General features: G+C 40.5%; 1 protein-coding gene across 1 annotated transcript in view; it reads left to right on the top strand.

Annotated features, from left to right (window-relative positions):
* Positions 1–22113, top strand: part of LOC137875543 (neuronal acetylcholine receptor subunit alpha-7-like) — a 34938-nt gene extending 12825 nt beyond the window's left edge. The window contains exons 2-9 of the mRNA XM_068714895.1: positions 29–168; positions 3579–3623; positions 4771–4880; positions 12689–12936; positions 13469–13663; positions 14385–14471; positions 18960–19069; positions 19219–22113. Coding sequence (XP_068570996.1) covers positions 29–168; positions 3579–3623; positions 4771–4880; positions 12689–12936; positions 13469–13663; positions 14385–14471; positions 18960–19069; positions 19219–19842 — 1559 coding nt within the window. The 3' untranslated portion in view covers positions 19843–22113. The remainder of the gene's footprint in view (positions 1–28; positions 169–3578; positions 3624–4770; positions 4881–12688; positions 12937–13468; positions 13664–14384; positions 14472–18959; positions 19070–19218) is intronic.
* The last annotated feature ends 2296 nt before the right edge of the window (positions 22114–24409 follow it).

A 24409-nucleotide genomic window follows, 5' to 3' on the forward strand; every position in this document is an offset into this window, starting at 1 on the left:
TGTATTTTTTTTTTCTCGTTTCCTCCAGGATCCCTGCAGGGAGAATATCAGAGGAGGTTGTACAAGGAGCTGCTGGCTAACTACAACCGACTGGAGAGACCTGTGGTCAATGACTCAGCCGCCATTCTAGTGGAGCTGGGGCTCACACTGCTGCAGATCATAGACGTGGTGAGGGAGACAGCATTAACTTTCCACTAAGCGTCTAGTTTAATGGAAAGCTGAAGTGGAAGTGTACCGCTATGTGGTGACTTGCATCATTTACATTTTGGGTAATTAGCTGAGCATCACATTCTGAGAGACTTTACATCATCCCAATCATCGCAGTGAAGAGTTCAAGAAAAAGTGAGCGACAGTGTTTGAAAAGAAATGCAGCGTTTGAATATTAGCATTGCAAAAAGAGAAGTAGCATGTTCCACATTGCTATATTAGTAGTGCGTTTCAATCTGATGTGTGTATCAAGCTGCGGGTATCCTTAATGACACATCCAGGATTGTGCTTATGGAACAGTGTTAAATGTTGGCGGATGTGATGCACTTCTGCTGTTTGACTGACAGACCACACACAGACTGAATACGTCTATTGCTCCGAAGTGTTCCCGGGTGAACTCTCCACCTGAAAGTCTACCGGCTGCAACTGTGTACCATTTACTGACACGTGGCTAGAGCCGATTGGCAAAAAGATTGTACATCCATGATTGCATTTTCTATATGCTGAATTTTAAATCTATGAATACAAACCAGTTTGCTGTCTCTTTTCCATGGATCGGATGCCCCCCGCATATTTGTTCTGACAGATTGTAATCATCTCAATTCCTCTTATAACACAATCTTCCATTGTTTTTAATCTTTATTCATCGAGGCAAAGCTGGCTGAGTTGTTTTTTGCTGCTCCACTGAAGCAGTGTGTGGTTGGGACATCGTTCAGACCGCCAGGAAATAACACATGGCTAGCAGCAGTGCCCATCGATGCGGCGGGAGTGCCAACACATGGGACTTCTGCTCAACTTTTGCTGCAAGGCATCGTCATCCAGCAAGACACTGTGCCGGCCAATCAAACGCATGCAAGCACAGTTTTCTGGTAGATCATTTTGTAGCCTGAATGCCATATGTGCCGTTTACCTCCCAATCATAGCGATTAAAAGTAAACTAGTTGCCACCGAGACAACTCTCTTGAGTCGTAAAAGTCTGTGTGTAAGTATGCAGTGTGTTGCCGTCTAATAAGCCTTTAAAAGCATTCATATGGTGCTCAAACGGGACTTCCTGCTACCTTAATCAACACTCCCCAGTGCGTTTTTCCTGTCTGGATGCCCGCTTTTCTGTCTGAAGTGTTTTGATCCTAAAGATTAGTTGCAGAGAGAGGCATTAATGTTGCTTATCTACTCTCCCCTCCATATTTCCTCATGTTATCTAGGCTGTAGATAAGAAGTGTCAAATTCTGCCAAAGGGCAGCTTTCCTGACAGTGTTTTGTGTCTACCTGAGTTTGACATTCCGACACATTCCCAATTCATGAAAATTACCATTGCTTCCTCCCTTCAGCCTGTGCCCCAGAAATCAATCCAGGTCTACTATCTTTAATGACTTTTCAAATCGTTAGAGTTCTGCTCATAGTAGCAGGAGGTCTTCAAATGAATTCTCGACTCATTAACCACCAGAGAGGACCAAAAACTTGCAAGTCACTTTGCAGGCTGCATACATTTTTCATTTAGCCTGTCCACAGACGGGAGACACTTTAGGGAAGGGTTATCATGCTAAATATCATTTGTGAGTGTAATTGTGTTTTAATCAGATTCTCTAGAGCGTCTAACAAGTCAAGTGGACGAGTAACCTAATTTACAAACTGTAGTTATGTGGCCATTGTATTATTAAGAGGGGGATGGTGCAGAAGCCATCTGCATGTCCTCAGTGGGTGTGAAAAATATGGTATTGAGTAAAATAACAGAATTTTACTGTTTTCACTGACACTTTTAGCAAGGCACTTATGCTTAGCCAGCAGCTTAGATGTGTATAGGGTAAACTAAACGTCTGGAACACAGCAATGATGCTCATTCAACCTTGCCAGAGGGACTGAATTTCAGTAAAGAAAGCAGCTTTCTATCCACATAAAACACCTTTCAGCCCATCTCTTAGCAAATAGCTTGTATTCCTCCCTGTAGCCTCCAGACAAGCTGCTAATTTGATAAATATTTGTGTCAATCTGAGAATGGCTTGTCTCAGTATGGGGGATTGCTTCAATTATGTGGCACTAACTGATGTGCTAGTACACTTTGTCATGGGAACACCGATGTTCATTCAACTCATTTATTCATTGGCTATAAAGTAAACAATGTTGACTGACTGGCCCGTGTGTTTCTAGGTCAGGTTCCAGGTGTTTCTACATACATTTGTCCACACAGAGACTCGTACAACACATACAAATACATTCATGTTGAAGCTCAAGATAAATGTTAAGAACGATTTATTGATGAAAAGACATCAGTAATAATGTGGAGAGGTTATGGAATCAAAAAATACCTTCACACGCATCTATAGATAACATGTAAAATGAATATGCTCAATTACAAACACACACAAACCACTATGGAATTTGAAATCTCTGAAGAGACACACATTTCCAATTATTGCTTTCAGCTGTGACTTTTGCTCGATCATCTGGGTCATCTGCTTTCAGAAAAAACATTATAGAAGGCCACATGTGCCCACACTTTCAACTCCAACCTTAGAAATAGGAAAAATAGAGAGAGAAATATAATGCATTGCGTTGAAAAATGGAAAATTGGAAAATTATCCCTTTCAGCATTCCTTTCTACCATGCAGGCATTCCTGTCCTGACTTTTCCACTCTGTACATGAAGCTGAAATTCTAAGGGTTGCAGAAATGCTAATTTCACCTTGCAGCTAGAATATTAGCAACATAATTTCCCAAATGCTCTAAGTACACTTTGAAAACATTTCTGAAGTTATTGGATAAAGACAAAGAGTTCAATCTGCATTATTTCCACCTTTATTTTTCAGCTTTATTGTCTTTATTCTGGATTAATTTTTACATGTCCTGGCCAAACAATCAGCAGCATATCAAACATACAACATAGTAGTTACAAATATTCAGACTTAAAATATAAAGAAAATGGTTAAAATAGTTGCTTTTACATTTTTTTTCCTGTTTTTTTTTTTTTTTTGCCATTGTTCCTCTTTATAGATAATACTTTTTAATCATTAGCGTGTTTGCAGTCGTGCTTTTAAGATAATACATAACCAGACAATAACCACATAACTCATCACATTAATAGAGCATTGTTAAGTTTCCATGCACCTTAATTAAATAAACAAACAGACACAGATGAGTATTTTAGTTTTAAAAGGTTGAGTAATTTGTCAGATGACTCCACAGTGAAATTATTCAACAGAACTAAACTTGGTTACACAATTGTACGTAGCCTGGTTTGTTCTTCTTTGGATATGCAAAGCAACTGCACTGATGACAAAGCCCATTTCCACTATATTAAAAATGGATTGGCCTGGTTTTCTTTTCTTATACAAAAGAAAACAAAATATTCTCTCTTCTTCTTTTTTCTGTTCTCAGGATGAAAAGAACCAAGTGCTGATGACCAACGCCTGGCTGCAGCTGGTGAGTCAAAGTTTAAGAAGGGCATGTCACCATCAATTTAATGTGCTTTAGTTAGATTTCTAATTTTATTACACTATTACTGCGTTTTTCAGATTACTAGTGCCACTACATTAATTGCATGATATTTAATTTTAACCATGCATGTCCAGAGATGCAATTAATTTCCTGGATTGAGTCTTTGAATTTGCCCACAGTCTAAAAGCATGATTTATAATCTAATATTCACTTTATATCCAGTATTAGTAGGCACTAGCTAGTTATCTGCAATTATATTCAGCAGTCACAGTTTTACACAACACTCATCCTCATTGTGTGTGTGTGTGTGTGTGTGTGTGTGTGTGTGTGTGTGTGTGTGTGTGTGTGTGTGTGTGTGTGTGTGTGTGTGTGTGTGTGTCCGTCCGTGTCCGTGTCCGTGTCCGTGTTCAATGCTGGCACCAGCATACTCAAGAAAACGTCAGATTGTCAAGCACAAAATGAGAAAAGCCGAGGAGGAAGAAGAGGAGGAAGAGTGCAGCATATTTAAGTGGCAGTCAACTTGATAGTTAATGGACTTAATGCCAACAGGCTAAACATTCCACTGACAGTCTCATAGCCTCAAGCCAAATTAGTCTGTGCAACAGTTTCAAGTAGGACACAGTTTGCTTGGTTCCCACTGTTAAGTGCAGCAGATATCTCGACTTGATGTTTGGGGAGATGGGGTGGCCCGAAATAAATAACAAGATTTCAAAAAGCAGAGAGAAGAACCATCCCTACTTTGCTATCCAACAGTGTTGCATTTTGCATTGCATTTTGCAGACCAATAATGTAGCTAGTTGGCTGTGAATGGTAATAGACTGTTACATTATTTAAGCCTTCAGGTATGCCTGCAGGAATAACCCGTTTCTTTCCATTCCTTGATAACTTCAGAGTGGCTGTTTTTAATTGGGAAAACTAAGACTGCAAGAATCATTTTACCCCTCCATTTTCATTTCGCTTCTTGGCAAGATACAGCTCTTATTTCTAGTGAATGTACAACTTTCTTGTAAAAGGTCAATAAGATTACTTCAACTAGCCATTGGACATAATGTTTTTTTTTTTTTTTGCAGAGCATGAAAATGAGAGTTATTGCTAGTGAAAATCTCTTTGTCTCTGTCTCTCTCTGTCTCAGTACTGGACTGACATCTACCTGAGCTGGAATCAAGAAAACTACCCCGGTGTTCAGAACCTGCGATTCCCTTCAGACCAGATATGGACCCCTGACATCCTCCTTTACAACAGGTCAGAGCTACTTTCTCCTGCTCATCGCCACCTTCCCTAAAGCAGCAATATATTTATAATACCAATGAATCAAACGACAATGTGAAGACAATGTTACAATGAAAGAGGTAGCTTTTAGTGATGAATCTACAGAAAATTATCACCTGAATCTGCAGCTTCAATTGGCTTTATGGAGCTTTATTGTGAGTTGCAGCTCATTGTTTAGCTGTCTGGCAGCAGCTTTACTGTTTCCCTTACTTCACACCACTCTCATAGTGTTTTCAGCTGCACAGGGCAGCTGTTTTTAGTTAAAAAAAACTCAGTATACTGCCTGCTAAACAACAAACAGCAGTCAGACACAGTTATTGACTAGCTAGTAAACATAGTGCAGCATTTAGCAGCTAAAAAGCAAATATGTCCCGCAGGAGTTGGTAGAGACCAAAGACAGAGCTAAAAGAGAGTGAATATGGGTGTTACATTCACCAGGGGTCTAAAACATGACTCCAAATTATTGAAGGTCTACAACTGTTTGTCAACAAGTTCATCATATGAACTTAAATGGGAGGAAATATTTCCACGAGGAAAGTTTCATTTCCACTGCCTCCAGGTGGCCAAAGAAATCTGTTTTTGCAGGTTGTTATGACGAGTTAAAAAATACTTTTATTTTTTTTTCTCGTTGTCAAACTTGATAAAATAGGTGTTATAATCCACCAATCAGTGCAGCAGATAAGCACACCTGTCAGAGATGGCATGTTTTCTTTCTATTTTTATTTGTGGGTAAGTGTGTTGGAGTGATTGAAATATCAGTTTAATCCTTAGCGCCGCAATTTTATTGAAATCTGTCTTTAATCTCCAAAACTAAAGCTGATCAGGGTTACTTTAAGCCAATGTGATAAACAATCACACCCAATCAAACGCAAAACTCAGTGACACAGGCAACAGAGCAAAAGGATGAATAAAAAATCTGCTTCATTCTTATTACGTCAATGGAAATTTTCTCCAACACTGCAAAAACGCAAAATCCTACCAAGTATATTTGTCTACTTACTAGTCAAGATATCTCATAACACTTAATAAAAGACTCAATCAACAAGTAACATTTCAGTGAGATATAGGGACTTGTTTTTAGACAATGCACAACACAACAAATATTCCATCATCTACCATTGACAGAACATCAGTTGTCGATATGTGTTCCTACGATGCAGTGTAGTGGCTGACAAAGTCTGTCGATCTCCTTCATGATTTGATTTGGACTTCCTTGTTAACAATTAAGATACTAACGTCATGAAACGCTGGTAAAGAGCTAATGATGTCAAAATGCTGCTTTACATTGAAACATATATTGCTGTTTTTTAAGATTTAAGACAACATACAGGCTTAGGGCAAAGGCCACATATTAATGAATTAAGTTGAGCAAGCTCATTGAATTTTTTGATTCAGTTCAAGCTGTATCCACGGTTCTTCACGCTTCTTTGTGAGGCTTCCCAAGTCAATTAGAAATGTAAGCCAGTTGTTTTCCCCCAAAACAACTAATTGCATTGCGTTTGCATGCTTGAGTGAGAGACGGGTGATCGAGTCTGAGATTCGGGGGGGGGGAGTGATACTGGGGTTCAATCGCACAGAGGGATTTAATTACACAGATAACATGTGTGGAGAAGCTTGTGAAACAGAAAACTTGACAGATTTGAATACACAAAGTGAGGTTGAGAGCTTTGCAGTTGGTCTTCATTGATGTTACTTAATGGATGGAGAGAAGAGCCTCAGATGTTTTTCCTCATTGCCATATCTCCCCCAGTACACACACTCAAACACACACACACACACACACACACACACACACACACACACACATGCACATGACAGGGAATATAAGGACAAAACAAAGGTTTGGGGGCATTAACCCAAATTTTAAAAGCTCAGCTTTCAGACCTGCCAGGATTACCCATCCTAATCTCCCTGCTCCCTGTGCCTTTTGCCCTCTGCCTCTACTCCTCCCTCTCTACCTCCATCATGCATCCCATCTTACCATCTCTTCTCATCTCATTTTTGAGTCTCCCTCTGTCTCTCTTTCATAACTCACCGCCTCACTATAATTCACTCTTTTCAATCAACTCTTTCTCTCCATATTTTTTTTTATCGTTCCCATCCTTCAACTCCTCTTTATATATCATCCCAGCAACCCGTCTCTGTCTGTCAAGGTGTCAGCATGTTACTCTGACACCTGCCTTCCCTTATGCTGCTTGTTACTCTCACACATGAAAACAACAGCCCTGTTTTCTGTACTGTGCTGCTTGGTTTGGTGTACATAACACAGGACATTGACATTGACGACTGGAGTTTATGTCCTGCGTCCCACATGTTGTTAGGTTTGGGCTTCGAAAGCATTTGGTTAAGACAGGAAGAGTTGATTATTTTGGTTAAATACTAAACAGAACTAAGTGTCCACAGCCGTGCTAGCGGCTCTATGGGGCTGTGCTTACCATATTGAATGTCAGCATGCTAAAACTCTGACAATGAAGATGCTAACATGCGTTTATTTAATCTAAAATATTTGCTATTTGGCATTTAACACAATGTACAGATGAAGCTGGTGTAAATGTAATTTGTCTTTGCAGGTATTTGATCATTAACTACAGGACGTTTTTGATCAAAGGATGGGTCTAGCTGAGTAAGGGGGTCAACAGAGTACAGATCTTCCTCAGGGGAAATGTGAATATCTGTACGTCATGTGCCGATCTTTAGATATTTCCCTGGATAAACAAACTTTTTGATATGCTTCTGGCGCAAGAGGAAAAGTCAGCAGAAAGTCGTTAGGATTTGTCCTCTGAAAATAATAAATATCTGGACTAAATTACATGGCAATCCCTAGAAACTCATATTACAGCAAACCGATAATGTCCATGTTTCCTCAGTGTATATAATGTGATCAGCATTCTGTTTCCTATTTGTTAATGCAAATTAGTTGTATATAAATGTAATTTTTAGAAGACAGGATTGAAAACAGAAATGTATTCATTGTAACTTGTTGAGAACAGCCTTACATGTATGTCTCAGTTTGGGCAATTGAGAAAAAAAGTTTTTCAGTAAAAGACTATTGCCTACCTCTTTGACGTTAGAAATGATAAACGTTGAAGTGAAGCTGAAGGAGAAGATTCAGTTTACAGCCAAGCTGGAAGCCGTATGTGCCCCCTTAGGAGAGATGAAAATTGACAGTTTTCAGCAATAATATGGATCACTGCTGAAAACACACACAAACACACACCTAACGAATTACGCCACACACATCTAAGTTCTCATGTCACAAATACACATTAAATATCTGTGCGCTCACATGCACACAAGTTGCAAACAAACGCACATCCACATACACACAATTACAGACCACAGAGGCACAACATGCATCATTACACCGCGGGCCATCAGTGCGCAGCCAATAACACGCTAGTCTTACTGTGTTGAATAGCAGATGCCTTTAGGTTTATTAGTATGCAGCACAGATGAGACCTAGTCATAAATCCCTCCATTAATTTATTTTGTTTTAATATGAAGTTAATGATGTTTAAGAGAGCTGAGGTCAGGTGTCATAATGCGCTCAAAGAAAAGAGGAGTGGGTTGTAAATCTGATGTTGACTTTGATGAGTCAATCGGCTCATATTATCCAAGTGTGAAATCTCTCATAGAGCTCTCATATCGTGCTCACACTCGCTCATGTTGAGGTTTCACGCATGGGTAATCTATACTGTGATCCATGCATAGTGCCTGGGGAAATTATTTTGTTACTCACCATATTTGGTGAAAGATAAAGGTTTTTGTCCTGTGATTGACAGATGGAATCTTCCGATTCAGATCTAAGAGTTTAAAACACTGTACGTCCAATGGATTTCGACGTGGCTCGCACTAATAAGTAACGCATATACATGTTTGTTTTTTTACTCCGCTCATAAACACTAAACCTTCTAAAAATCAATAGAAGATTTTGGCATTTATATAAAAATATAGAATATTATAATATTCAGAAGAAGGTTATGACAAAGGACAAATGTGGCCTCTACTGAGACAGAGGTGCATGTTTGCTATGAAGCTCATCCACTTCACTGATGAGAACCTCCGGTAGACTCCAGCTCGTCTGCCATTTGTGTGTGTCAGGCCAGCAAGAATTGCCGTGTGTGTGTGCTTGATTGTGTTTGTATAAGAATATCCAGATCTAAAACAGCTATGTAAGCCGTTGACCTCCTCTCTCATTAGAGGGGAAAGTCAATGGTCTCACTTGACTGGGGATCGATGAGACACATGAAGGACGTCCAGCTCAGGTAAACCACGGACAGAATCATGATTTTGCAAGAAGGGACAGTAGCTGTACAACAGAGACAGAGCATTGTGACAGGCCATACAGATGAAAGGGGAATTCATTGAATAAATGGATAGTCAGATGGATTTTTTTTTTTTTTTACATGGTTTGATGGATGGACAGATGGACTACGTTTCTGGTCTAGACAGTGGGTATCTTGGACAATACTTTCTTTTCCTTGTGCTGCTCATTGTTTACACTCTGATCAGCAACCATTCGATGCAAGACTGGAGATGGAGTTAAGAGACGACGTGTACGAAAAATATTTACTTTCACAACAATTATGTCACATACCATAATCCCAACATAATGATGCCAAGCCTTCTGCTTCCTCTTGAAGATGACAATGGAGATGTTCATAAGCAATCCATTCGTCATGGGTGACGTACTTTATGGGAACTCTGCCTCTATAGGAGTAAACATCCTACTGTAAAGTGGAAACATTGTGTACTTCTTGCATCTTCCTTGGCCAGCTAGTTAACCACAGAGCCTTACGGCTGTCAAGCTAACAACCCCCTGAGGCTGTTAGTTGAATGCTATGTTCCTGGGGTATGACATAATGTACATGGATGGATAGGTCTCTGCTTGCCTGAGTTGGTGCTGATCGTTGGTAGCTCTCAACTGTGCATGGCTAAAATCTTCAGTTTGCTTTCTCTTATGGAGCAATGCACAGTCTTTAGCTCTTCTATTCGTATCGTTCTGATATGAAAAGTTTAGGAAAAAGATGTTTGCAAAGAAAAATGTCAAAGTTTATAGTGTTCTGTAGAACTCCCTGTTACGCTTTCGTCCCGTGCAATCGACACAAAACATGGAAGTCAAATCATGACTTAAAAATGTACATAATATTGTTATATTGCATATTAATTCTAAGTCTGGCAGCGAGATCTCGCTTTAACGATCGGTGCCCATGTTCAATGCTGGCACCAGCATACTCAGAGAGATATTGTGATTGTGTGTGTCCCTGTGTGAGGACAGCAGCAGGTGTTTAGTGAGTGAGAAGAAAGCTTTGGTGACTCATGTCCCATGATGAAGGAACCTGTCACTGCCACTATTGTCAATGTCGGTCAGTCTCTGTTTCCACCTCGCCCCACTCTCACATGTCCACAGTACTCTTTCTCTTGTGTGTGTGTGTGTGTGTGTGTGTGTGTGTGTGTGTGTGTGTTGTACACGACCACTTCCCATTCTCCCAGGGCTATCACTTGCCCAGTAGTATGCATATTTAATGGTTAAAAAGTGAACATTGTAAAAAGTATTTTGTTTTAAAAAATGTCTTAAAAGAATGTTTCTGATTAGATGAGACATTTTGTTTTCAGTATGTCTCTATCTTGAAGCAAGCTACAGTAAAGTGGAATTAATGTAAATCTAATGTTTGTTTTTTTATTAGATAACTATAAATATTTTGTATTGTTCTATACAGCTTGTACAATATATATCCTCTCCAATACACACACACACAATCCAGGACATGCTAAAAGTATGTAAGCACTAGAGGAAAAGCGCACACCTTCAGATGAAGTAAGGCCAAAGCTTGAATAATTCATTGCATTGCTCCGCCTTGGCCAACCCACACATCCCCCCCCCCCAGCACCAAGAGCCACAGCTGATAGCAACACACACAGAAGAGAAATAAATTACCACACTTAACCTCCCGCAAAACGGTAAATCACTCAATCTCGAGCAAAGGCAGTGACAAATAAAAAGGCTCCATCTACAAATTCTGTTAAGATGCACGCCACGTTCTTTTGTCAGGCCTGAAAGAGTTTCCAGGATGTTTCAGACACACTGGCGTTATCTCGCTCACTGGGGATTGCATTGTGGGTGTGTTGATTTGTGTGTGTGTGTGCATGTATAGGCGTATTGTGCATGTATAGGCGTATTGTGCATGTCCTCATGTTGTATATCTATGGGTTGAGTTCTAAATTGGTGTGGATTGTAAAGTGAGAAGGATTTCAAAAGGCTTTTATGTGGCCTACGATGACAAACGAAAGGACTTACTGCGTATGTTAGGAGCATTTTATGTAATGAATAAAAACTCTGCACTGCTTTACACTAACATTTGCTATTCTGTCCGACTGCTGAAAACTGACAGCAGGCTTTACAAAAGGGGATCGTGCCCTTTTTTTTTTGGTACCCATTTGTTTGCTACAATATGAGTTGTTTCCTTTTTCTTCTGTAAGAGGGGGGAGAGAGAGAAACTCAGGGTTTGTTTAAGAAAACCTACTAGCGAGCAGGTTAGGTTGACAGAGTCAGTTACCATTGTAACAGATCCAGATGTTAAGTAACCTCTCTTTCTGAAACTGAAATCCCAGAGTTACCCTCATCTAAGGGTGAACTTACTCAAGAGTTTTCACTAAATCTGCTTTCTAAATTAGGGCCCTGATATTTTCTTTAGCTGCCTGTGTGTTATAACAAAAAAAAGTAGCAATGAAGAAGTACTTCCTTCCAGCTAGTTGCTACAGTGGAGAATCAATTTGTATGAAAAGGATTTTGGCCGTATGTACAAGGAAACAAAACAAAAGACACTGTCCAAGTTCAGACTTTGCCTCTGGCACTTTATTCAAGAGTTCAAACTCTCACCGACACCAGAGGAGCTACTTTTTAATTCTTAATTAGAGTTCAACTGGAGTGCCAGAGCTGAAGTGGGTGTAAGTGTAGGTGTATAGGTATTTTCTTTACTGTAAGTATCTGTTCCCAAAGGTTTCGTTTGCTACTCCTGAGACTTTCAGAGAATACAGATCTACCTTATTCAATGGCTTCATTGATTTTTGGTGCTGTTTGAAAGTGAGTGAAGCCAAGTCCATCTCGAACTTTAAATATTGTAAACTTTACTTATACGAAACCTGCCCTTATATCATCTAAGCAGGTTGTGAGTTGCAGAGCGTTGAAGGAGGCATCTGTGGTGTTTTCCTCATGCTTCTGATTTTGTTTTTGTTCCGGCACATTTGGCTTAGCAGTAGAAATGCATATTTAACTTCACTGCACCCTGGATATTACCTGGGTTTAATGGTGTGTAGGTGGGGTGAAGGACTGGAGCAGCAGGTTGGTTGTTTGGCAGATGGCTGGTAGATCACTTCACTGCTCCCTGCTGTGGCAGGTTAGGCTGAAACAGCAAAGAGAGTGACGCAAAAAAACAGCCACACAAAAACATACAAAAACAAATGACCTTAATAAAGTGGACAAACAGACAAATAGTTCCTTCAGGACTCCGTTACTGTTTTGAAATGAATGTTGTATCCCCCACAATACTTTTCTTATTCCGTAATTTGTCTTAACCAAATGTGCTACACTCTCTTATTGTATGAGTCTTCATCTCTCTATGATAGTACACATTGATAAAAACCTATTTCAAAGTAATTGCCAGCTTGATGTCAAGAATAATTAAAAAGTCAATAAAGAGATTTCAGCAAGACAGATCTTTAGCTAACATTAAGATGATGAAGGTGCACACACACATTACTCTCTCTTATTCTCTCCCCAGTGCGGACGAGCGGTTTGATGCCACCTTCCACACCAACGTCCTGGTGAATGCGTCGGGTTACTGCCAGTACATCCCCCCTGGCATCTTGAAGAGCACCTGCTACATTGACGTGCGTTGGTTCCCCTTCGACGTGCAAAAGTGTGACTTGAAGTTTGGCTCCTGGACGCACAACGGCTGGCTGCTGGACCTCCAGATGTTGGATGTGGACACATCCACCTACATACCCAATGGGGAGTGGGACCTTGTGGGTAAGAGAGATGCACTGCTTTCACTGCAAGTACAGCTATCTATCCTGATGGCTGTACTTGACATGTAATATGAATTTATATATATATATATATATATCTATCAACTTAAAGTAGCAAGTAGCAGCACATGCCCCGGGGGGGTTGGTTAGCTGAAAATGGGTGTCAGACAGCACCAGATGGCATGCAACAGGAATGTTTGACATGTTGGCAGGTGTGTAGCCAGGCCATATGTGAGAGCAGCACACCACATCCCCAGAGTTGGAGTCCAAAGTGAGATAGATCAACAATCAAAAATCTGATCTGACTTTTGTTCTTCTTTTTTTTTTTAGCTTGCTTAAATTTTCAGCTAACAATACAAAGAGAAGATAAAAGCACAGCAAAGTTCCAAGCCTGGTCTGAGCGGCGCATCCCATAAAATATTTACACTCCCTGGTTTTCTGGTCTACACACATTATAGAAGCTATTAAGTGTTGAATGACTTTATTAGTCCACAAAATCTACCTGACCTGTGTGTGTTGTGCTTCTCTCTTAGGTGTGCCAGCCAAGCGCAATGAGCTGTACTACGACTGCTGCAAGGAGCCTTACCCTGATGTGACATTCACGGTCACCATGCGCCGCAGGACGCTATATTATGGCCTCAATTTGCTCATCCCATGTGTGCTGATCTCTGGTTTGGCCCTGCTGGTCTTCCTGCTTCCGGCAGACTCTGGAGAAAAGATTTCTCTGGGTGAGGGAGGCTTTAACATACACAAACACACATGCTGTTAATGAAATGACATTTGAAAACTATAATATCTATCCATGGATGAAAGGTAGAAAGAAGGTGAAGATGTTCATAACATTTTTAAGTACCAGGCATTTGGCAAGTAAAAGAAACTTGGAGTAATGTGGTTTTCAAACACCAACAGCAACATACACATTTTAAATTGACTTTACTCAATAGTATAGAAATACAGTCATAACATAAGCATATTAAAGCACACTCACAAACTTGTGCATGCATATTTCGTCTTCATGAATCATATAGCGAGCCATGAATACATGCATGTCAAATCACCTTGGAATAATTGAATTTCAAAATAAGAGGCTTGCCACTAAATCTATTTTGCGAGTCTAAGGGTGCCAGTGAGTTTTGATGAATAGCTGTTTAAACGAGCAGTCACCAGGTACGAAGTCAAAGTGTTTGAGGGATTTCTGGAGCTGTAACCTACCTTGGACAGAGATTCCAGCAGCTGATAAATGGTTGTAGTCATGAGAACGTAACTGATTACATACATAAGTAATTACAGGAATGATTTCATACACCAGTGACCCTGATCACATCCTTATGTACGTATATGCTCATGTTCTCTCTCTCTCTCTCTCTCTCTCTCTCTCTCTCTCTCTCTCTCTCTCTCTCTCTCTCTCTCTCTCTCTCTCTCTCTCTCTCAATCTCTCAATCTCTCAAGGCATCACTGTGCTCCTTTCGCTAACTGTCTTCATGCTTCTGGTAGCAGAGATCATGCCTGCCACGTCCGACTCTGTTCCTCTCATCGGTGGGTTATATTAATGTGTATTTGTGTCTACATCTAACATGCTTACGCTTGCCTGAATGTAGAATCCCCTCCTGGTGGAAGTGACACCAGCACGACTAAGAAGTTATCGTTGCAGATAAGACGGACATTATATATTTTACAGATGCAATATATCTCACCAGAGCTATCCCTGATGTGTGTGTGTTGTGGTGGTTGATTTTCTTTGACAAGACTGGTCACAGATGAGGTTGGAGTCGAAGATCAATTTTTGCAGAATTCTTTATTGGACATGAATCATGGGAAGGAAAGCATAGTTTGCTGGACTGCTGAATTCCTTCAGCTTTTCTGAAGGAACCGTAAAACCTTTATACCCTCTTGTTACACAAAAGTGTGTGGGGGGGGGGGGGGGGGGGGGGGGGGGGGGGGTGGAACATACAGGAGTGTCAAGTTTATGCCCATACGTGTATGTTAGCCAGATTATATTTAGGTCTGAGTCTGGCGTCAGTTATTTAAGAAATACCGAGAACAGTGATGTCAGACATAAGTCTGTATATGGAGATGATCAAAACACAGGCATGTAACACAGACATGTAAGACGTTCAAGAAAGAGCTGACTTCACTGGTTCAGTCACTTACACCTGTTCAAGTCTGTCCAGTTACAGAGTTATTTAGTGAATACAAGAGTGTGTGTAATTCTACAACAAAGAGGAAATATATACTAATGAATAGCTGAACTATTACATACAATGTTATCAATCCTAACATGCATATACAGGAGACATAAAATATCTCCACAGTGTGTCTACCTCTTGTGAAAAGCTTCACTAAGCGGATGGGAAAGTTTTGTTTTTTTGCAAAACATGCATTCATTATTGACACTTTTAACTTCTCTACAGTTGTGGTCAAAAGTTTACATACACTTGTAAAGAACATAATGTCATGGCTCTCTTGAGTTTCCAGTTATTTCTACAACTCTGATTTTTCTCTGATAGAGTGATTGGAACAGATACTTCTTTGTCACAAAAAACATTCATGAAGTTTGGTTCTTTCATGACTTTATTATGGGTTAACAGAAAAAGTGACAAAATCTGCTGGGTCAAAAATATACATACAGCAACATGAATTAGCAATTTTGGTGACTTAGAAAGTTGTGTCAATGAAATGAGCTTCATAGCATGGCCTCTTAACTTCTTATGAGTGATTATGAGTGACTACAGCTGGTGACTTCTCTGAGGCCATTTAAATAGGGCTCATTGGATACAAATGCCCACAAACGCTACAATGGGAAAGTCAAAGGAGCTCAGCATGGATCTGAAAAAGCAAATCATTGACTTGAACAAGTCAGGAAAGTCACTTGGAGCCATTTCAAAGCAGCTGCAGGTCCCAAGAGCAACAGTGCAAACAATTGTTTGTAAGTATAAAGTGCATGGCACTGTTTTGTCACTGCCACGATCAGGAAGAAAACGCAAGCTATCACCTGCTGCTGAGAGAAAATTAGTCAGGAGGGTGAAGCGTCAACCGAGAACCACCAAAAAGCAGATCTGCCAAGAATTAGAAGCTGCTGGAACACAGGTGTCAGTGTCCACAGTCAAGCGTGTTTTGCATCTCCATGGACTGAGAGGCTGCCGTGCAAGAAGGAAGCCCTCGCTCCAAAAGCGACATCTTAAGGCTCGACTGAAGTTTGCTGCTGGTCACATGGACAAAGATAAGACCTTCTGGAGGAAAGTTCTGTGGTCAGACGAAACAAAAATCGAGCTGTTTGGCCTCAATGCCCAGCAATATGTTTGGAGGAGAAAAGGTGAGGCCTTTAACCCCAAGAACACCATGCCTACCGTCAAGCACGGTGGTGGTAGTATTATGCTGTGGGGCTGTTTTGCTGCCAATGGAACTGGTGCTTTACAGAGAAGTAAATGGGATAATGAAGAAGGAGGATTACCTTCAAATTCTTCAAGATAACCTAAAATCATCAGCCCGAAGGTTGGGTCTTGGGCGCAGTTGGGTGTTCCAACAGGGCAATGACCCCAAACGCACATCAAAAGTGGTAATGGAATGGCTAAATCAGGCTAGAATTAGGGTTTTAGAATGGCCTTCCCAAAGTCCTGACTTAAATCCCATTGAGAACATGTGGACAATGCTGAAGAAACAAGTCCATGTCAGAAAGCCATCAAATTTAACTGAACTGCACCAATTCTGTCAAGAGGAGTGGTCAAAGATTCAACGAGAAGCTTGCCAGAAGCTTGTGGATGGCTACCAAAAGCGCCTAATTGAAGTGAAAATGGCCAAGGGACATGTAACCAAATATTAGCACTGCTGTATGTATATTTTTGACCCAGCAGATTTGATCACTTTTTCTGTTAACCCATAATAAAGTCATGAAAGAACCAAACTTCATGAATGTTTTTTGTGACAAAGAAGTATCTGTTCCAATCACTCTATCAGAGAAAAATCAGTGTGGTAGAAATAACGGGGAAACTCAAGAGAGCCATGACATTATGTTCTTTACAAGTGTATGTAAACTTTTGACCACAACTGTATATAATGTAAATGGTCTCCTGAAAAATGATATATAAAAACCCATCTTGGTGTGTCAATGGGCTTTGGTTTGAGGAGCCTGAGGTCCTCTCCACATCATTCAGAGCGCCCCTGGATGGTGTTGAGTAAATTGGGTGGCCAGAACTAAAGCTGTCAGGACCATTAATAGGTTTACTATGTCTGTTCTCCACTGGGGAAGCATGAAGGAAAGGAGGATATGAGAAGAAATAATGTATGGAGAGAGGGAAGAGCATTTGGGGCCAAATATTTCAGAAAGAAGGCCTCACAGACTTTGTGAGGGAAGTGAAGAGGCAGACATGTTAGTTTGGTTAACGCTCCTAATTCAGCTGAGAAATCATCAGGCCAAAAAGAAACGTGTTTTTTCTCTTTGTGTGTGTGTGTGTGTGTGTGTGTGTGTGTGTGTGTGTGTGTGTCTGTGTGTGTGTGTGCGAGACAGTGTTTTAACATGTTTTGAATTATAACTGCAGTCCTGTATGCAATGTTTCATATCAGCTTCACTTGGTCAAAGGGAAATATATTGTACGTGTACATTATTATGAGTGTATTGATGTGAGTGTGGTTTGGTCGTGCTGCACATGGTCACCACTACATCAATGCAATGATAACTGTCCTCACTGAGAATAGCTTGACAAATGCTTCATCAATAGAGTGATTCATCTGTGTTTTTTACTTCCCTTGACCTCAACACAAGGCCACCTGGGACACTTTTAGCAGCCTTGTTAAAATGACTAATGCCTCTTTACAGCACAGTGGCTGAATGGGGATGTGAGTTATTGTAGCTGCTTGAGCGTGACCATAAATGTATAAAGCAAGGATTCAACAGTCCTGCCAGAATCGGGCCATATGTCTTTTATCATCAGCCCTTAATCACCAGATAACCATAGTGTGTCCATTTCATTTTAGTTCATTTAGTTAGACCTGTTTCAAGACGATTTAGCTCAGTTTATATTAGTTCTGTTCAGTATTAAATCAATTAAAATGTAGTTATAATCAACAATGTGGTGTTTGAGTCTCATAGTTTTGATGTTTTAAATTGTTGTACATCCCAGTCTTCCTTTGACTCTTTATCCATAAAGTAAACCAAAAGTGATTAGTGACTTCAGGACACAGCAAATTCCTTTCACCTTACTTTCCATGATCCTAATAAATAAGGTTGGAGCACCTTGGTTGCCGAATGGTTACAGCGCATGCCTATGCTGTCATCTGCCCAATAAAGGCAAAAATTAAAAACCAATCAAACAACCAATTTACTGTAGGTCGTATCCCCAGATCTCATGAGGTCACATGAAGTTTGACTCGTCACTGCAGTAGCTGTATTTAGCTGTTGGTTCTTTTTTGTTCACAGTCACTAGCAAACAAGACATAGGAGGGTATGCCCTCAGATATGCTGTGTGCGTGTGTGTGTCCGTGTGTGTATGCGTGTGTGTGTCCGTGTGTGTATGCCTGTGTGTCCGTGTGTGTATGCGTGTGTGTCCGTGTGTGTGTGTGTGTGTGTGTGTGTGTCTGTGTGCGTGCATGTGTGTGTGTGTGTACATGCTAGGAAAGAGCACAGTGTTCAGTTAATGCTCCCCTCCTGTCTTACTGTTCCCTGCTGTGGGTGAAGACATCCCTCCAGAACCAGAACCTCTCTCTCTCTCTCTCTCTTTGCTCTCACTCTCTCCATTTTGTTTACCCCTATTCTCTGTTTTGTCACAATTTTTGCATGTTCCCGTTTCAGTGCAAGTGTGCATCTTCCCCCATGGCAATATAACTTCTTGCCTAAATTGATCAGACTTGCTTTCCTTTCATGTTACAGTGTGAAATCAACCTATTTTTTGGAATTAATTCAAGCTTAATGTTTTACCTGTTAGTACATGTTCATTAACTGTGACCATGGCTTAGTTAAAGGGAGGGGGCATGACTTTATTTGTATCTCTGAGCAAAACTAAAAGGATTTTTTTTTGTTGTCTTTGGCAGCTCAGTACTTTGCCAGCACCATGATGATAGTAGGGATGTCTGTGGTGGTGACAGTTATAGTCCTGCAGTTTCACCATCATGACCCTCACGGAGGCAAGATGCCCAAGTGGGTGAGTGACTGAAACAGATTAAATCAGATAATCATCCCCATCGTCATTGATAACATTTAGCACAAATACCTATGATTATATGAGAGTGATTTTGTGTGTGTGTGTGTGTGTCTGTGTGCGATCCACTGATGCTCCATCTCTCCTTTCAGGTTCGGGTGGTCCTGCTGAACTGGTGTGCCTGGTTTCTCCGTATGAAACAACCTGCCGATGAGCGCAAGCGGTCTGGTTACAAGTACGGTCACAACTCCCAGCACCACACCAGCAGCGGCTCTATAGAGATGGGCACTGTTCCAAGCCTCAGTATGCCCCTCTCACAGACATCCTGCCCACCTTGCCCCACAGGCAACTCCAACGGTTCCATGAGCCTCTACTTTGGCAATTACCACCCCATAGAAGGCCCACACTGCCCGCCTTCTAGCGACTCCGGGGTAGCGCTAGGGGGACGTGCCCATGGTTCCCCAAGTGATGAGGCTGAGCCGTCTGGAGGAGTTGGCAGTGGTGTCGGAGCCCTGGGGATGGGAGTTGGACCTGGGTTGGGAGTCGGCATCCCCCCACCAGAGATCCAGCGCATCTTGGAGGAGGTGTCGTATATAGCCCAGCGGTTCCGGGACCAGGACAGGGCTGAGGTCATCTGCAGCGAGTGGAAGTTTGCAGCGGCAGTGGTGGACCGGCTGTGCCTGGTGGCATTCTCTCTCTTCTCCATAATTTGCACCTTCACCATCCTCATGTCAGCACCCAACTTCATAGAGGCTGTTTCCAAGGACTTCACATAGCTGGTTGCACCAGCAGGATAGAGGGGAGGAAGACAGGAAGAAGAGATTGTGTGAGAGAGAGAGAGAGAGAGAGAGAGAGAGAGAGAGAGAGAGAGAGAGAGAGAGAGAGAGAGAGAGAGAGAGAGAGAGAGAGAGAGAAAGTGCATAGGGGAAAGGAAACAATGAAGGGTGTAGTATGTGGTCCCCTGCCTACAGTCTGGGTACCCAAGCTGGGCCACACAGTGTTTTCTAGAAACTCAAGAAAGTAAATGGAGCCTTGCAACTCTGCCAAGCTGCTGAATCATGTAGTTAGTTGAACCAACAAGGAAATAAAATATTACAATGACAAATCATTATGTTACATTAGAACATTCTAAATTAAGAATAGAAACAGATCTTTCTTGATTTCGGAGACAAATTGTTGATATCTAGAGTAGAATAGGTTGGATATGCCGACTAAACAGCAACTTTGGGGAGACTATAGGCAAAAGGTTGGGAATCACTGGGGCATTGGAGAGAGCGACGCATAGATTTTCTTTTTTACATTGAGTAAGATATCAATAAGGGAAAGAAAATGTGGCAGCTAATTGTCTTTTCCCTGACATCAGTGTTAATATCATTGTTTTATCTGCACTATTAATTTAACAAACTGCTTAATTTACTGAACGACGACTCATACAGCACCACAGTCCACCTCATTGCCTCTTTTTCAGTTTATTTTAATCACCTCACCTATCTCTGTCCTGTTTGTACAAATCCACTCACACACACTCAAATTTAAACAATATCCCCTCAGTCTGAGTTCATAATGATGTTAAGGTTAGTTATTAAAATGAAATGTTTCACTGTGACTTTTAGTGTTTTTGCGTTCAATTCGATCAACAGAGCATTGGATACACTCAATTTCTTTAACACAAGTATAGTATTCTTTCTAAAATTATAATCAAATACTGTATGTATGATGCGCGGTACATCTTTTAGCCATGTGGTCTGACACTACATGTACAAGTCATTGATTTAACCGTAGGAAACAGATCAAGTAAAAGTTATCTAACTGCTGTAAATCCATATCTGTGTACCTTGTTGGACTTCACTGTACTTATATGATCACAGAAGATGAAGAGTGACTTTTGAATCTCTGACCCCAGAGACAATGGCCATGAGGCCCGACGGCAAGAAGAAAACCTCACGACCCCATCCACCACCATATTGCTGGAGAATATACTGTAGATTTATAAAAGGCCGTTTAGTATAAGTAAGTTCTGTCCATGTTTTGTAGAGGGAGCCGAGTGACTGATTCACACAACAAAGTTGTTAACGTGTTTAGTGCCACCTCCACCTCTCAGCCTCCTCTTTGCAGTAGCCACAGTCATTGGTCTCTTTAGCTCTTTCTCTGTTATTCCGTGTGAGTTTCTTTCTATGTTATTAAAGTCTATTTATTCTCTGTATAACAGGCTCTGGATAGATCTGTGGGGACAAAATGTGGAGGGACAGAAAGTAGACTCAGCCTTATACGTTCACTGTGGTGAGTAAATTGAAATTGCAGCGTGTAATGTTGTGGCATTCATAGCATTATCCAAAACACAAATAGCTGGAACCTCTTCTGAGATCACTACAGCTGCAGGGTCAAACAAATCAACCACAGACTTTTGCTTAACATACTATAGGCGAAACGCCAGCCAGTGCAATACAAGTCTGCAAAATCCATCCACATGTTTTGAATTCAATCTGAGTGCATGCTGTTTTGCTGCAAGCTGCCAAATTGCAAGAAAACAGATCGGCCAGCTGTCTGAAGTGCAAAATGAATCGGGATAATGCAAAAGATAATGGGAATGAGACAATTAACTGGCTGTTAAATTAATGGCATGAGAATGCCATATTTAAAGATGAGCATATCAACCAACACAATGTCACCATCGGTGTCATCGCTGATTATTAGGAAAACTAATGAGACACCAAAGTGTCTGGTATTTGTGTCACAGAGGGCTGTAAGTCTCCAGCTTTTATAACTGATACATTCATCATGTTAAGGATGGGATAGCAACCCTTTTGAACAGGTCAAACCATTAAAGAACCTTGTCAGGACAAGACAAATGTAATGTAAAAGTTCCCTTTATTTCAGTAAAGATCTGTTTTTTTTAGATAATGGTATAACATTTTCTTTTGTCTAAGAAAGGAGGCTAAATTATTGATTGGGAGAGGGAATCAAATAGTTATCTGAGCTGAAACATGTCCCCCAAAAAGCACCCAAGATGAACAATGTGGGTCATGTTTTCCTTCTGTGGTCTCGGAAATATGCTCTGATTTCTTTTTTTGTGTGGCCAACAAAGGCTGCCTCTCAACTTTCAGTTGTTTGATGTTTTGTGGATGAACTCCAATAAATAAGGCAGAACCCCCATTTCAGGAAGATGCATTTATTCATTTCAATAGTCAACTTCATTGTCTTTCCTGCCTGTCTGTATAGGATCGTAATGATGTTTCTTTCAGACCACTGCTTTGGTATGTGGGCTACAAGTGGTAAAACAAACGAGGCTTTAAAAATACTAGGATAAAAACCAAATGCTAGCATTTTAATAGCAATGTATAGAACAAACATAATGCAAATAGAGATAAAAAAAAAAGGTGTGCAGGGAACATGCCATCTACAGGATGATTAATTAATTAGCAGTTCTGTTTTAAGGAGATATAATTTTATGTTAGTCTGAAAAACAAGTCTGCAGACTCAAGGACTATCAAAAGTAGTTTGAAGGAAGATAGGAATCTATCTTTTAAACGAAAATGGTTTCGTCATTGTGCAACACATCCATCTTCTGAGCTTGATCATTTACAAACTTTACTTTGAAAAATTAAACTTTATTCAGTGTGTGCTTGCTCAAGGTTCGTGCAACAAAAACGCCTGCAAATATCTGAAATACAATTAGACTGAGCAAGGAAGGCAGTTTTACAGAATATATTCATCTTGGAAATTACAACATTTTTAACATTTTAGTGAACGACTGAAAGCTACCATCACAGTACAGTCAGTGCTCCTCTGTGTGTGTTTGTATGTGAAATACATAGGGACACTAAAGTGCTGAGTTATGCCTCCTGCACCCTGTCAGTATTTTAATCATTTATTAAAGGAGCATGGGAATAAAAATGAGTGAAACAGTCCATGAAGGACGCAGATGAAAATGCAGGAGCTCATGGGCTGAGGGATACGCAGCACTTTGAACAAACTTTATAAACTGAGACTCAGAAGAACAGACCCATATATCTATAAAATATCAAACTGTGTGATCAGACATCAGTTAATAATTACACCAGTTGTGATTTGGACTGATTATACTGTAATTAGATGACCAGCTTCTTTAGTATTGCAACAGTATCTTAACACTATTGCACCATTAAACTAGTATGCCACTTTGAATTTTAAAGATCTGCAATGTCTGGCCCTACTCTACAGTTTTAGGATGGAGATACTGTCAAGTCAATTGTGTGGAGGATGATCAGTCAAAGAGGAGAGGAATGAACAGGTAAAACATTTTAGGTAGTCAAATAGCAAAGAACCAAAACCCAATGGGAGCACCGACACCATAGGAGAACCAGAACCAGGACTGAGCGGGGAAAACTGTCAGACCCTGCTGCAGTAAAATGACCAAAATCTAAACAAAATGAAAGTTCCTTGTAGGAGCTTTAAATGAAAAGGGAGAGATTGGACTTAAGAGTAGCAACCATTCAGTAGGCCACACATAAAGAATATTGCAGAACTGAGGATAAACAGAATCCCAGCTACAAGGCTATTATAGGTTAAGGAATGAATTGGCAAATTCATCATAAAAAGTGACCTCTGGCAGTCCATTTGTTTATGTATTTGTGTGGGTGTGTACCTCGTGCCTGATGGCTCTCAAGGCATTTTGGCTGAGAGACAAGCAGTGTCTTTGTACACTGTGTTAAAGGTTAATCCCCATCTCTCTGTTTTCTTCTGCTTAACTTAGCTACACCCTTGAGGTTTCGGAGTGTGTATGAGCATATGTGAGTGTAGAACAACAAACTGTAAAAGTCTGAGAGACGTTCACAAATATCTATTGAACTTTCCTAGGCCATGGAAATAACATTGTAATTCTTAATTTAGGTGGCATTCCCATTTAATAACCTATATCAGATATATAGATTGTGATCTAAATTTACAAGGAGGCAATGTTTTCATGTCTCAGTTGCTTGTCTGATTTTTAGTAAAAGTAGATTTCAATTTCAGAATAATTTGTTTTTGGTGCGAGTTTTGCAAATCTATAGTAATTTTGAAACTCTTTTGTTTTGCTTTACTATATGCCGTGCCATTTTCCTATGAATGGTTGCCAAATACTTGTACGCATGATTTACCGTATATTTCCTAAATTCCTTAACACGCTGTGCAAAGACAACCAAATTTACATCTTAATAATTGTATTTGAAGCAATCCTGCAAAATGTCACAATATCGCACTAGTCATAAATGTGTCTCCCTTTAAATTTTGCATAGTTCATCCTCGTACAAAGCCCTAATATTCCTGGACAGGAGCTTGGTATTCTCCAAACAATTATGTAAATGAGAGTAAATCACTTTTTGT

The sequence above is a fragment of the Cebidichthys violaceus genome, unplaced genomic scaffold, assembly GCF_023349555.1.
Source record: "Cebidichthys violaceus isolate CVI_PGR_0920_01 unplaced genomic scaffold, fCebVio1.0.p SCAF_2, whole genome shotgun sequence".
Taxonomy (NCBI): domain Eukaryota; kingdom Metazoa; phylum Chordata; class Actinopteri; order Perciformes; family Stichaeidae; genus Cebidichthys; species Cebidichthys violaceus.